The 15,799-nt window shown below is 41.1% G+C and overlaps 1 protein-coding gene across 2 annotated transcripts in view; it reads right to left on the reverse strand.

Moving 5' to 3' along the window:
- LOC146550501 (copine-9-like) overlaps nt 1-15,799 on the reverse strand; it is a 115,509-nt gene that overhangs the window by 65,438 nt on the left and 34,272 nt on the right. For both annotated transcript variants that reach the window (XM_085258679.1, XM_085258678.1), the window contains 3 exons: nt 10,608-10,711; nt 8,820-8,859; nt 4,797-4,876 (listed from right to left, as the gene is read on the reverse strand). In XM_085258679.1, the coding sequence (XP_085114805.1) occupies nt 4,797-4,876; nt 8,820-8,859; nt 10,608-10,711 (224 nt within the window). The remainder of the gene's footprint in view (nt 1-4,796; nt 4,877-8,819; nt 8,860-10,607; nt 10,712-15,799) is intronic.

Below are 15,799 nucleotides of genomic sequence, written 5' to 3' on the forward strand. Positions count from 1 at the left end.
AAGTAGATTCAGTGACATCTGATAAGTTCCCCACGTAGAATGAATGAATGTAGAATGAAGTATTTCTAATTTAAAGTGACTGCCAGAGTGCCCCTAATCCCATTGATGCTGTATGACACTTTAATTTAGAGCCTATAGTTAACATTAACTGAATAAACAGTTCCAGTTCTTAAACATGCAATAGGCAGAATTGGGTGCATTTAATTGGGGTCCGCTGGGAGCCCAAAACATTTATAATTTTAAAAAGCATTAATTAAAGAAAATTAAAAAAATTATGTCAAGTTATGAGAAATATATATACATAACTGGGGAGTCCATGCAAACCCTAGAGATATGTTTTCCTCACAACCTTTGTAAAAATTGCTCACACACTTGTCTTTCCAGTGGCAGAGAGTGCATTCTGCTCTGTATCTTAGCCAGTCTGAAACCTTTGCTCCATGAAAATGGAAGAACCTGCAATTTCAAATCCCTCCCTCGCCTATATCTGATGGAAATAACTAGAAGGTAAAAGAAGAAAAAACGTCCCAAAGATGCAAAAAGAACACTAAGTGAATACAGTATACTATACAGTACTGTAGTGAATACAGATGCAATAACCATGGCAAAGGCATACCACTGTATTCCACTTTAAGCCACAAGTTCTTAAAAACAACAGCAGTCTCTTATAGAGACTAAATAGAAAAGAAACATAATTTCAGAAGCACGCTCAAGTGATTCTTGGGCCTCTGCCCTTGACTGCCCAGTTCACATGGTTAACGCAGTTTCAGGCGGTCCTAATGGGACCAGGCCCTGGGGTATGATCTCTCGCCTGGCTTGAGAAGATCTAGGCTTCCTCTCTGGAACAGTTGGAGGAGGTGGCCCAGGAAAATGAGGTTTGGACTTTTCCTGCTTGTTGCCATAGTGGATAGATGGGTGGAGGGATGATCTTATATCGTTTAAAATGTTTATCCAGTCTTAAGATTTTCCTTTGCTGACATTTACAAGTTTTACTGAACATTTAATACAATTCAATTAAAATCTAAGCTATAAAATATATACCCCATTGAAGGCATGAGAACAAAAAGGAATTCTTCCACAATCATACCTTCGGTTGTCGGATAGTGTTGGAAAATCCCCCAGTGATTGTCTCCAAGTGCTGTTATCCCCCATCAATCACAGAATCAGTCATTAATAAAAATTCCTCTGTCAGGGGTCTTATTGCATGTAACCTTTCACTTATGTCACTTTTGTAATTTCTCTCCTCAAGGTGAATTGCAATAATGGATACAGTGAAAAGATGATTAATGGCATGGCACTTCCGACAGGTTTGTGATGAGTTTGAGTAATTGTCCCCATCGTTAAAAGCCAATTTCATTTAAAAGAAAAGTAGGGGGTGGTGAGTGCGTGTTCCATAGTTAAGAGAAGACAAATCAAAAGCAGTAAAATTAAATGTATTTTATTATAATCTCGCATCTAATGGCTCCTTTTTGTATTCGTGCCTGCTATTCAAGCACTGGCAGCACATCGACTTTACATTCCAAAGAAGCAAAAATGAAAATATAGATATCTTTCACCACTTTCTTTGTTTTTCCTCTTCATCCCTCACTCACACAGTACCATGGCATTTGGGCAGAAAGTGGACAATAGCAGGCGCATTGTTTGGTCTGTCTGAGCATGATAAGCTTTCTAAAACATGTCAATAAGGCTTCTGGCAAGGGACAGCTGAGGGGGACATAAGCTAGCCTCTATCCGACTTGACTCACCACATCAAGCCAAAGTCAGAAGCAGTGATTCACACACTGTACTACCATTCCAGTCAGGACAAACCCACACAGACTTGCTATCAATAGACTGGAAATTGCATTTGTTTAGAAGCTGAACTGTTGCGGTTTGTTGAGCTAAACCACCATGAGCAACGTCAAAGAGGCATTTGGGAGTGCAAAAGAACTAACTGGCAAGCGTAGACAACAACAAGAAATTCTACAGAGAAGATGAAAAATGTTTGAATTTGACTTGTAGGTATTGTTTACTTTCCTTTCCTTAATTAAAGGTCCACTTTCTTCCAGTGGTCTCTGTATCTGTCATGCTAAAAAACAGAGACCACTAATTAGTCAAAATGTTAGGTTAGTCTGGCCACCGTTAGTCTGGTCATCTTTGATCTACGTTTCATTAATAATTAATTAGATAGCATAACATCATTTTTTTGAAAGTTTCATGGTCCCAAAATGTGGATTCTGTTTATTATGACAAGCCCCTGATTTTTGTACCACCACTAGGCAGTTTTTTTTTTATTGGTCCTATGAATTATCTCAGTGTTTCTTTGGTGTAATATTTATCCTTTAAACATTTTGTGTTCTGGAACGGTTCACAGCCGAGTGTGAAGCAGCGGAATGAGGATCAGCACCTCCAAATTTGAGGCCATGGTTCTCAGCCGGAAAAGGGTGGAGTTCCTGCCCCAAGTGGAGGAGTTCAAGTATCTCGGGGTCTTGTTTGTGAGTGATGGGAGAAGGGAGCCGGAGATCGACAGACGGATTGGTGATGCGGACGCTGCACCGGTCCATCGTGGTGAAGAGTTTCGCTGAGTGTAAAAGCGAAACTCTCAATTTACCGGTCGATCTACGTCTCTACCCTCACCTATGGCCGCAAACTGTGGGTAGTGACCGAAAGAACAAAATCGCGGATACAAGTGGCAGAAATGAGCTTCCTCCAAAGGGTGGCTGGCCTCTCCCTTAGAGATAGGGTGAGAAGTTCAGCCATCTGGGAGGGGCTCAGAGTAGAGCCACTGCTCCTCCACATCGAAAGGAGCCAGCTGATGTAGTTCGGGCATCTGACAAGGATGCCTCCTGGGCGCCTCCTGAGTGAGGTGTTCCGGGCATGCCCCACCGGGAGGAGGCCCCGGGGCAGACCGGGGACACGCTGGAGAGATTATATCTCTCGGCTGATTCATGAGTTATTGTGAACTTTTAAGCGCTCTACATCATCATGTGATTGTTTTCACACACAAAAATTGTAAAACAAAATGTATTATTAATATTTAATAATTTTTTAAGTAAAACTTTGTTATATAATGCATAACAATAGTGGATATAGCAAAAATAATACAAATTAAAACTCATAGATACAAAACAGTTTTAGATTTGTTGTTTTAAAATTTGTCAGCAGGTTCAATAAACACTTTTTCTAGAAAGTATTTCATGGTTTAGGGAAACCAACCCTAACCAACACTAGCATTAGATGACAACTCCCCACCTCTGCACTCTTGCCCAAATATTGTAATGTTTGGTAAAAAAAAAAATCTCATAAATTGTTGGTTAAAATGACAAACTTGAGTTTTTGATTGATATCACAATGTCTGCATCCATCTGTTATATACAGTCTGTGGTACCAACCTCCAATGTTTTTTTCTGTTTGATGTTATCATAAACTAAATCCAGCTTTGGACTATTGGTTGAATAAAACAAGGCTTAAGTACATCCCTTTGGATTCTGGAGACTGGGCAACTGTCCCATTTTTTAACACACTTTAAACACATTAGAATCAGGAAAAGACATCCGCGCAGTGCTACAAGGTGAGGTGTAGTCAGAATCGCACAGTTCTGAGTCAGATACTTTTTGAACTCAGATTAGTTTCATTGCATGGGTTTAAATTGCGGTTATTACCTGGTGCCATACATGTCAGTACCTTACAATGTTTTGAAGAAAAGCAAAGTTTTTGAGTTTTGAATGTATCTATTTTAAAGGGACAGATCAATATAAACATGCCAGAGATAGCCAAAAGGCTACTTTTTTATCTATAGTCTGTAGTAGATCAGAGAAAAATGAGCGAGAAATGTGGAGTCTAAAAATGTTATTTTCTTTTGTCAAACTTCGACAAGTGTGACTACCTTCATCACAGGATTTAACCTCCAGTCACGTGTATATCATTCCCAGTCAGTGACAGTTTATCATAAAGTGAGTCCACTGATCATTTACATCAAGGAAATTTAAGTCAAAATTTAAGACAATAAAGCAGCAGTGACACTCACAGAGCTCATATAATCCAGCTTCTAATTTATGTGCTGCTCCACAAAGGGCTATTGTGAGGGCCACTGAGAAGAAGAATTGTTTCCTTGCACCCTTTAAGATGAACTCTGAACTGTATAGGCAGAGAAAAAGCGAGATGCCTCGTCCTTGCAATAAAATGGGTTCAAATCTGGCCGGTTACTGCTCTGACCTCACATTTCTCTCTGTCTCCCAGCAGTTTGTTCACTCCTCAGAACACTGGGTGTTATCTAACACTGCAGGGATGCAGTGTGAAAAAAATAGGGGGGGTTGAGCTCACAAAGAGTGCACACTAATCCACCTTTTATTATCTGAAAAAAAAAGCATTGGTTTCTACTATCAACATGCTGCCTGGCAGAAAATATGAGCGCATTCTGTATATCTGTATCCAACGTTATATTGACTTCTACTGCACATCCCACTTTCGTTCAACACAGTAAAACTCAATACTACTTCAGGAGCAACAGCTCAGAGTGCAGTGATACAGCAGGCTTGCCTGGTCTCGCTTACTCTGATCTAACGCTGTAATAGATGAGGCTATTTAGCCAGGCGAGTCTGTGCACACTGCATCAGTGAGATGTTGTTTTCCCCAGCAGCCATCGATAAAAATGAAACAAAAGATGGAGGGGGGACTCGTTTCATTCTGCCCAGCTGAAGAAATTATTTATGTGCATAATTTCTATTTATGATTCACCGCTTAAAGAAAATAAATAAATAAACAGAAAAGGAGGGAAGTCATTTCACAATGAGACAATAGAAAGGGTGTGAGGGACTTACGAGAGGGTCCTCTCCAGCCTTCCTCCTGTGGAGCCGATAATTTCTCCGAGTGTGCAGAAGGTCTGGCCCAGAAAGTCCTTCGAGGGGGAAAGGGTAGAAAGAAGACAATTAATTGCAAGACAGTACTAATCAATAACCCAGGCCTCAAAACAGGCTCAAATACACTACAGTAGAAATATAAATATATGCCTGCAGATAATTATAATGGAGCCATTGTTAACTTTAGACCCTACAGGATAGTTATTATTATGTTATTTTAAATAACATAGTTACATATACAGGGATGCACTGTGTGCAACAATGGCTTTTTCCCACCAAAAGGGTATTGTGATTCTTTTTCCCCTGAAATCGTTCACACATAGTTTTTTGATAAACTAATACTACTGCTATTACTCATATGACATTTAAACGCCTTTAAAAACAGAGTACGGGGTGTTTTGACATGCAAGTATGAGTAAAATACAAAAACCAGGACAGAAACAAAAACCAGATAACCAGAAACCAGAAACAAAAACCAGATAACATCCCTGGTAGTGTGCTGAAAGACTGCGCAGAGGAGCTGAAGAATGTCTTCACAGACATCTTTAACACCTCCCTGAGGCAAGCCACTGTCCCATCATGCTTCAAGACTGCCACCATCATACCTGTGCCAAAGAAACCATCCCCAGCCTGTTTCAATGACTACCGCCCCGTGGCACTGACACCCATTATTATGAAGTGCTTTGAACGACTAGTCATGTCACACATCAAATCCACCCTACCTCCCACCCTGGACCCACACCAGTTCGCATACAGAGCGAAACGATCCACAGAGGATGCAATCTGCTCTGCCCTCCACCCAGCCCTAACTCATCTGGACAAGAAAGACTCATATGTGAGAATGCTGTTCATAGACTTTAGCTCAGCATTCAACACCATAATACCACAACAACTCATCTGTAAACTGGACAGACTGGGCCTCAGCACCTCCCTCTGCAACTGGCTGCTGGATTTCCTCAGCCAGAGGCCTCAAGCGGTGCGTGTGGGCAACAAGGTCTCAAACAGCATCACCCTGAGCACGGGGGCTCCACAAGGCTGTGTGCTCAGTCCTCTGCTCTTCACCCTGTTGACACATGACTGCACACCAACCTACAGCTCCAACCACCTTGTGAAGTTTGCGGACGACACAACGCTGGTGGGGCTCATCACCAAGGGCGATGAGACCCACTACAGGAAAGAGGTTGAGCTCCTGACCACGTGGTGCAGAGACAACAACCTCCTGCTAAATGTCAGTAAGACCAAGGAGATTATTGTCAACTTCCAGAGAGGCCACACCTGTCACCCCCCATTGACCATCGACGGCGCTGCGGTGGAGAGGGTGAGCAGCACCAAGTTCCTGGGGGTGCACATCAGTGAGGACCTCTCTTGGACCACCAACACAGCATCACTGGCCAAGAAAGCACAACAGCGCCTCTACTTCCTGCGCAAACTCAAGCGGGCAAGTGCTCCACCACCCATCCTGACTACATTCTACAGAGGAACTATTGAAAGTATCCTCTCCAGCTGCATCACTGTGTGGGGCGGTAGCTGCACTGACTATAACAGAAAAGCTCTACAACGCATTGTGAGAACAGCTGAGAGGATAGTTGGTGCACCACTCCCCTCCCTGCAAGACATTTACACCACTCGCCTCACCCGCAAAGCCATCACAATTGTCAACGATGCAACCCACCCCGCGCACTGTCTGTTCAGCCTCCTGCCCTCTGGAAAGAGATACAGAAGTCTCCGCTCCCGCACTACCAGGCTCACCAACAGCTTCATCCACCAGGCTGTGAGACTGCTGAACTCTCTTCCCTCCCGGCTCCCAGCCAGCAGAATCACCAGATTGGCAGAAGTATAGGAAGACAGATTGGACTCTACCCCCCCCCCCCCCCCCCACCCACGCACACTCTCCAACAAGGAAACACTCTCTGAACCAAGAACTGAAAACATTCCTGACTTGCATTGCAATTGCACACACCTGCTGCTATATATATATTTTTTAGTATTTCTTTTAGCACTATTTATATTATTATATTACTATTTATTACCTTACTGTTAGGGCTGTTTTTGTTGTGCATCTGCACCTTATTGTTGTCAATGTCTACGCATGGGACAGTGTGAAACGTAATTTCAATTCCTTTGTATGGCAAGTACATTTGAAGAAATTGACAAATAAAAAGTATTCTATTCTATTCTATTCTATTCTAGAAATAAAATGGAGCCAAGTTAAAGAGACATTGGGATATAGGATATATTGATATTAAATTCAAACATACACAAAACAGTTAAAACATATACACACAATAGCATTTAAGGTCTAAAATGAGAGTGACAAACGAGATAGACATTAGATAAAAGCAAATTTATAAAAATGGGTTTGTCCAAGTGATTTCAAAGAAGTCACAGATTTCCTGAGACTCGTCTATTTGTAATCCAAAGCTGAGGGGCCCTGATGGACAAGCTGTTGTCACCTTTGGAATAATTTTTGTTAAATGGAGGGCAGTACTCATTGCAATATGTGACAACACAATGTTGGGGGATCAGCGCCACCCCATGCCTCCCTTCACCTTTGCTCTGGTATCACTTATTTTGGCGTTTGCTTGGACTCATGATGTGGATCACTGCGAGTCTTGCCCTGTCCTGTAGGCCTGGGTTGTGACAGCACATGCTCGTTTCATTTTGCAGCTCCTCAACTTTATCCACTAGAGTTATAAAAGTTGGCAACGAGGGAACCAGCCCATTAAACTCTATGAAACATCTGACTAGACACCTCTGGCTCTTCAGTGTTTTAACGTTAAAGGGTTAACACTAAAGATAATGGGCTCTATAACAGTTGAGAAAGACTATAAAATCAATAGGGATATTATCAAAGATATTAAAGTTATTAAAGTTCCATTAAAGTTTAATCTCATCTTACTGAAGTGCCATTTTAAATTAAACATTAACTTCCGAGTTTGAGTCCATGATTTACATAAGCATTCATTATTCCAACTAGGTCAAGCCCAGGAAGTCCTGGAGGACTGCATTATTCAGCTGCTTGTTGACCGATTGATTATTCTTAAAAGGGCCGACACTGTGTGTGGGGCAAATGTCCTATTAGTAGAAATAAAGGTTTCCCCTTCGTTCAGCATTTTTATTGACAACAACAGATTTGGAAGTTTACAACCTTCCCAACCACTACAGAGAAAACCATATGGCAACATTAAAAAAAAGAGGCGATGACACAACATAATGAAACTCCTGCACAGCAACGAGGGCAGAGCGTTGATGTTTGCGGTGTGTGGGCGCGAGCAGGTGTAGGTGCAAGTCCTGCAAAGCGGGTATGCGTGTAGCTCCTGTAAATGCCCTGACATGCACAATCTGCTGTAGTATAGTGCCTGGAACAACAACGACAGCTGCTTTCACTTTGAAGTGGAGTTGTGAAAGTTGCTTTTACCTGAGTTAATGATAAAATGCAGACAGACAAAATGAGGAACAACACTACGGGGAGGGGGGCTTTCCAGGTGGGAGCTGCTGCTGTTTGTCCTTGATGAAATGAGATGAAAGAATGGGAGAAAAAATATGATGAAATTAAAGGGAGTGAATCACACTCACACACACACACACACACACACACACACACACACACAGAAAAATCACAAGATTCTTCTGGGGATGCTGAAATATACTGGAACATAAAAAAAATAAAATGAATAAAGGACATAATAATACAAGGACTCATGAGACCAACACTCTTCAGCTGAAACCACTCACCTTCTGTTCTCCAGTGTGATTTATTTTAGTGGGGAAGAAGAAGAATAAAAGACATTGTCATGAGATGGAATTCCACTTATTAAACAGGAATTTTCTTCATGCTGATTCATTGTCAGCTGCTGCACTCATTGACTGTAAATTAGCATTTACAGCGTGAGTAATGCTGAATAACATGATACATTTGAATGCTGCCAGGAGCCTTCAGCTCTGAGTCAAAACTGTCGTTTGAGGTTGACATACTGTACTTACGTGTTTGGATATGTTACAGCTTCTGGAGTCCACATTGTACCTGTGAGAAACAAATAGATGGCACAAGAGGAAGAACTTGTGAGTTTATATTGGAGGAGATTTTGGACAAGTGCATAAATGGGCTTCCTTGTTATTAGTCTGGGAACAATGAGGGTGTTTATTCAGAAAGCAGCAGTTCTAACTTAGAGAAATTATGTTAACCCTGGAGTTGAAACACACAGGTTTGAACAGTCAGAGTAATAAGCTCTTAAACTGATTTTTCTTTTCACATGGGAACCAACAGGTGTGATAACAAAAAAAGAGTCTGCTTACTTAATGTTAGAGTATAGTCCAAAAGTTGGATAAAAAGCCACACATAGGTCTTGAATATTTGTTTCAAATTAGTCCAAAACCTTCCACAACTGCCCTGCTTATTACAGTTTTGAAAAGTGTAGTAGAGTAACTCTGGTCAGAGGAGAGAAGCATGATTTTTCTGTTACTTGTTTTCTTCACAGTAGTGATGAGCCACATTACTGTGATGCCATGACTTTGCAACTCAGCAGAAAAGTCTGATTATAGGACCAATTGCAGAGTTTTATCTTCTGGGTTATCTAGCAGGAAGACATTTTTAAGCATGTGAATAATGCTTCCAGGTCTGAATGTACCCTAAACGAACATTATTTATCGCTACCAGCAGGGGGCGACGCTTTGGTAAAATAGGCTTTTGTTTGCATAGTGTGAAAGTGTGAAATGTGCTCTTAAACACTGGCAACACTAAAATATCCTCAGCTTCACAGCAGGACTTCACTAACCAGTTGATGTCATGTACATCCATCTTTTATACACAGTCTATGATTTTATAATCTCCAATAACCTAAATTATATTTAATAAACCAAAATAAATAATAATAATAATAATAATAATAATAATAATAATAATAATAATATTTCTTAAGAATTCTCACATTTTTTTATTTTTTCAAAATTAATGAATAACAACATTAATGATATTTTAGGATCTTTCCTCTGAAATGCATCACATCAACGTGATTGTATTTATCAGCAAACAATTTGTTTTTAAGTAAATAATAAGCAGTATAAATTAATAAACTATGGAAATGCAGTAATATACACTGCTTAAACGCATTAGAGTAGTTTAACATATTTACATCCCCCTGGCAGATCAAACATTGAGTATCCTTTGCTGCCACTCAGTTGCCTGCCTAAAAGTAAAAAAAAAAAACTTTACAGTGGGACCACATGTGCACCCACTTTGTTTCTGCTAGCATCTCATAGTCTCTGGTTTCTATGTTAATGCTAGTCTCTTTCCATGTGGATGCCCCTTAAGTATGGGTATATGTACATGTATATGATACTGAAAAGTGCTGGGGGAAGAGGAAGTAGCCTATTCCAGCTGTCGCTGGGCCGCCAGTTCATCAAAGGCCTGACAATCATTCACACCTACAGCTAATTTTGAACCACCAGTTAAACTGAAACCCACACGTACAGGGAGACCATGTGACCTCACCACAGAAAGACTGGCCAGCAGATTCAAACCAATAACGTTCTTGCTGTGAGGTGACAGTGCTAACCACTTCACTATTCTGTGAACAGTCGAGTGTTTGACTTTGGTCTGTTACTTAGTAAAGTCAATAAACTGAGGATCTACAGAGAAAATAAATTATTGAAGTGTAATCAAAGGCATTACTAGGTTAATTATCTCTGCCTCCACATTTCAGTTTTTCCACAGTGTGCTCATGTTTAAATTACTTTAGATTTATTAAGAGCAAGCAAAGTCAGGCTACTTACACATCAAACCTTAGATTCTGTTTCTCTTCAAAGAAGAAATCCAGGACAAACTTCCTGACGAAATCAGGATTCCGAGTGTTATCGATAACCTCTGTCCTGCCAAACTACAGAAAAAAAGAAGTGATAATTGGCGGTAACAGTAGCATCGATTTTTTTTTTAATATATGCTATAAAACTTGTTTTAAGAAAAAATACACCAGAGATACAACCAAGTAAAATTCATGAGGTTTAGCAACAAGTCATTAATAAATTTATACACAGAACTGGAATCCATAGACACAAATTCACCTTTGCAAAACTCAGTATGACACTGAGCTGCATTGTGTTTTGCTGAACCTCGTTTCCCTAGAGAAATCAGAGTGTTACTCTGGAGGAGGCTCTCCACATTGCGAGCCCACAGAGACTCAGTCCCAGCCTCTCTCCTGGGCCAGACTGTCTCTCCATCATACTGACAATCACGCCAGTAATCCCCCGGTGGACTGCCGGCCGCGGGGCTGTGGCATGGCCTGACAGCACCGTGTAATGAGCTATTGATCTTAGCACTGCCTCACCACAGCCACAATACCTCGACTCATGTCCTTAGTGCCCAGCGCACATAATCCGCGCTATCAACCGTGTCCCCAGCCTATCCATTACCAAGGGCTCGCAGGTTACTATATTAGACCTCAGAACTGATCCGCCGTATCGACCCGCAGGGAAAAGCCCGTGATATTTTCTTGCGGTGTTACTATTTCCAGGGATGGAGGCCTTTGGTTTATAATCTGACTCTGACATGATTGGTTAATAGATGTTAGAGCATTGTGGGCAAAGGTTAGGAATGGCTTTGTCAGTGATTTTTTTTTCTTATTCTTGGGTAAGTAAGGAGTTTTAAAGGCAGCGTCGGCATAGGAGCTAAGACTGTAAAATGAGTTGGTTACAGATGTAATCCTATTACACATACATGCTTTTTATCAACATTCCACTCCTTTCATCTATTGTTTTTCACTAAAGTACTGCCAGGGAACATTTATTCACTGTCAGAAATACACTGGGTCACAGAAAAACTGACTCAAGGCTAAAAAACTGTTAAATAACAACAACATTGGTGCACAGAAGAAAGACCTGCTCTTCAATTTGTTTTCCGTGTATGTTGTTATGGGAGCGTTTTTTACGTTTATTGGGTAAGCTAAATGGAGTTCATAGAGACTGTAATACAAAAGCTGCATAAGGGATCTTTGAACCATTTGTTGCAGAGGGTTTAAAGAGATTTGTTTCCTTGGAAATCTGCAGTTCTCAGCCTGGTAAGTAGACATGTCTGAAAGCATATTTGACAGGTATTAGAATAAGAATTCAGCACTACCACATATATTGTAATTGGTGTAATTCAATAGTATGTTCCTTAGCACAACATGGATGCATATTTGCCCGAGAGTAAACTGATCTTGGATTTAGCACTCAGAACCCAAATTAACATGTATACAAGCAACAATTCAAACAGCTTATAGGAAGAGGCGATAATTGCCATCTTAAATGTGATCTTAAAGCCTTTCAAATCCAAAAGTTCTTTCAACTTAAAGTGTTCTTTTTCTGTAGCATTGAATAGTCATGATTAAATAACCCGAAATCAGATTTAAAGGTAGGAGTTCAACTAGCTATCAAGCTAATCTGCTTCACCAGGACTGTGTGGGTGTGTTTTGAACAAATTTAATGAGCAGAGGCTTGACATCTTAAGAAAACAACCCCATAATTGTCATCATATCTTGATTCAAAGGTTGCAAAATCCTGATTGCTGCAGGGAATGAACTCCCACCCACTTCAAGCAAGTGAGAGAAACTCTCATTAAAGACAAACACAGAAATGTTTCAAGTGAATCAACAGAAGTAACGCCCCGAAATCCGTAGTAGGATAGCAATCTTGCTGTGTCTGTGTCCTATAATGCAAACAACCAAGTGAATTTAGTCAAAGTGTACAGTAGCATTGCTGACAGCAGGCTACAGAGTGTGTCCATGTTTGTTTTTGTTTGTTTGGTTTAATTTCAATCAGAAATGCCAAATAAAAAAAGTGAAACTTGAAAAGTGGGTAAAATTCATGGAGTTTAGTAATTTTAATGGGGGCAGACTGCAGACAAACTAGATGATTACTTCATGGGAACCCATGTTTTCATTTTCAAGATGCCGACTCATCTGCAAACACTTTTCAACTGATCACCACTGAAACAATTATATTTCAAACGATGAAACGTGGAAAATGAATTAGGGTTTAGCACTCATTTTCACAGTGGCTGCCAAGTTTAGCTAATATACAATAAACAGTGAAGACCTCTCCTGGCCCAGCACAGTCCATAAGTTTTTGGACAGTGGCAGTTTTTTGTTTTTTTTGTTTTTTTTGTTTTTGCCTCTGCACGCCACCACCGTGGATTTTAAATCAAACAGTCAAGATGGGATTAAAATGCAAATGTTCACCATTAATTAACCATTAATTAGTTAACCCCTGTTAACTGTAGTCACTTTTAGAAGTTCACTTCTTAAATTTTTGTTGTATTACAAAAAAAAAAAAAAAGAAGATAAAAAGGCCTGAAGAAAGATCTGAAAAAGATGAGCGTAGATGGAAGATAAAAATGTTTGTATTTGGTATCTGTACACTGGAATTCATAATATGAGGCTCAAAGACATTGGTAGAAGTGAAGGAGGCCATCATTAGGCTGAGAAAAGTGCCCTGATGCATGCTCAATCATCCAGGTAAGTAAATCCCAAAAGGTTGATTCTGTTCATCTGGACGTTGCGTTTTCAGTCGGAGAAATGTTTCCTCACTCATCCGAGTGATTTCTTCAGTCTCAGCTGACTCCAGGCTTCCCCAACCTTATAAACAGTACATTTGCGCAATAGCTGAAACTAGCACCACTGAAGGAACAATGGCCTGGGAGGTCACCCTCATCATAATTATGCAAATTATCTTGACCACTGATCAAAGCCCACTGATCAATGTCCATGAGTACCATTCACAGAGAGCTGGGGAATGGCTGCAATCACAGGATTGCAAGATGGCGAAAGATGTACCCTTAGGCCCCCTCCTCGATTCATCCATCCATCCATTCGCTTCCGCTTATCCTTTTCAGGGTCGCGGGGGGCGCTGGAGCCTATCCCAGCTGTCATAGGGCGAGAGGCAGGGTACACCCTGGACAGGTCGCCAGTCTGTCGCAGGGCTAACACATAGGGACAGACAACCATTCACACTCACATTCACACCTAGTGGCAATTTGGATTATCCAATTAACCTATCCCCACAAGTTGCATGTCTTTGGACGGTGGGAGGAAGCCGGAGTACCCGGAGAGAACCCACGCAAACACGGGGAGAACATGCAAACTCCACACAGAAAGACCCCGGCCTGATGGTGGAATTGAACTCAGGACCTTCTTGCTGTGCGGCAACAATGCTAACCACCGTGCTGCCACCTCCTCGATTCAGAGATGGTCTTTCCCTTTTCACGTAAATGGCCTCCTTGACTCCGCGCTCAAACCAGCGTTCCTCCCTGTCCAGGATGTGTACATCCTCATCATTGAAAGAGTGTCCACTGCCCTGTAGGTGTAAATAGACTGCAGAGTCCTGGCCTGACGTGGTAGCTCTTCTGTGTTGTGTCATCCGCTTCGCCAGAGGTTGTTTGGTTTCCCCGATGTATAAATCCTGGCAATCCTCCTGGCACTTAACAGCGTATACTATGTTACTCTGTTTGTGGTGTGATCCTTGGGGTGGACCAATTTTTGGAGCAGCATGTTTTATGGTTTAAAAGCCACAGATATGCGGTGTTTAGAGAGAATGCGATTCAACCGTTCCGATATTCCTGACACATAAAGGATCACTACAGGTTTTCATTTAGGCAGCAGCTGTCCTTCTCTCCTGGATCGGCTGGAGCTGTCTTTAGGTGCCTTCCCAGCTTTGACAAATGTCCAGCTGGGGTAACCACATTTACTGCAAATGTACTGTTTATAAGGTTGGGGAAGCCTGCAGTCAGCTGAGACTGAAGAAATCACTTGGATCAGTAACGAAACATTTCTCCCACTGAAAACGCAACATCCAGATGAACAGAATCAACCTTTTGGGATAGGCTGAGAAAACAAAATCAATCTATGATAGTAAAAAACACAGAATATTGAAGTGCATGATGCCAGAATTATTTCCATGGTGAGAAAAAATTAATTCACAAAATCTAGACATACCCATGAATGTCCATGACATATCCATAAAACTTTTGAGGAGGCAGGTGTATCACTGTCAAAGTCTACCATCAGGTGGCAACATCATCAGTGGACATATAGGTTTACAAGAAGGTGCAAACCACTGGTTACACTCAAGAACAAGAAGACAAAATTAAACCTCGGCAGGAAACGTCTAAAAGAATCTGCACAGTTCTAATAAAAGTTCTTTGGACACATGAAACACAGATTAACTTGTACAAGGTTTATGGGAAGAGAACATATAGATGATTACAGTTGCAGAAACACAATCTGGGACTTGTTTAACTCTTAGGATTGTTTTCTGGTGATTTTCCTTGGTTTAATTCTATAAAGACTTTCATTAGAGACAGAAAAAAAATCCACATGCTTTCTGTCCGTTAACAAGACAATAAGATTCCTTTGTTGTGGGGAGGATGATAAATAAAAGTACCAGCTTAATAACCTACTATAGCTTCCTAGAGTTTAGTCTGCTCAGTGAATGCAATTATAACACTGATTTGATGAAATACAGTTTGTATCACCACAAAATTCCATTGCCAGTGTAGCTCTACCTTCATTTCTGGCTTAAGGGCATGTAATCACACAGAAAGAGCTGAGACGGAGTAGTCTGCAGTCATCTATGGGGTACTACTGCTGATTTGTTGACCTTTAAGTGGAGGATCATAGCTGTTCACAGAGGAAAACTGAACCGCTTGTGATCATAAAACAAATGAGTAAACTGTCATGGCCTGGGTCTAGGGACCCAGGGCTCATGTATTTTAGTGTATGTTTATATTTATATTTTCCTATCACAGGACAAGAGGTAGGCCACTTGAACTCTTTTGTTGTAGTGATGGGCCGCCTGAGACTGTTTTGTGGGGTTTTTTCTTTTTTTTGCACCGCTGCGGGATGCACGGTTTGACTTTGGGACTGTGACCTGTGAGGGTTTGTTACTTCGTTGTTTTTGCTTGTTTTGGTTCTGGCCCTCCGTCCTCCGTCGAT

The sequence above is a fragment of the Mchenga conophoros genome, linkage group LG20, assembly GCF_057382185.1.
Source record: "Mchenga conophoros isolate Kocher_MC1m ecotype Shallow Benthic linkage group LG20, M_conophoros_male_GT1.1, whole genome shotgun sequence".
Lineage (NCBI taxonomy): Eukaryota > Metazoa > Chordata > Actinopteri > Cichliformes > Cichlidae > Mchenga > Mchenga conophoros.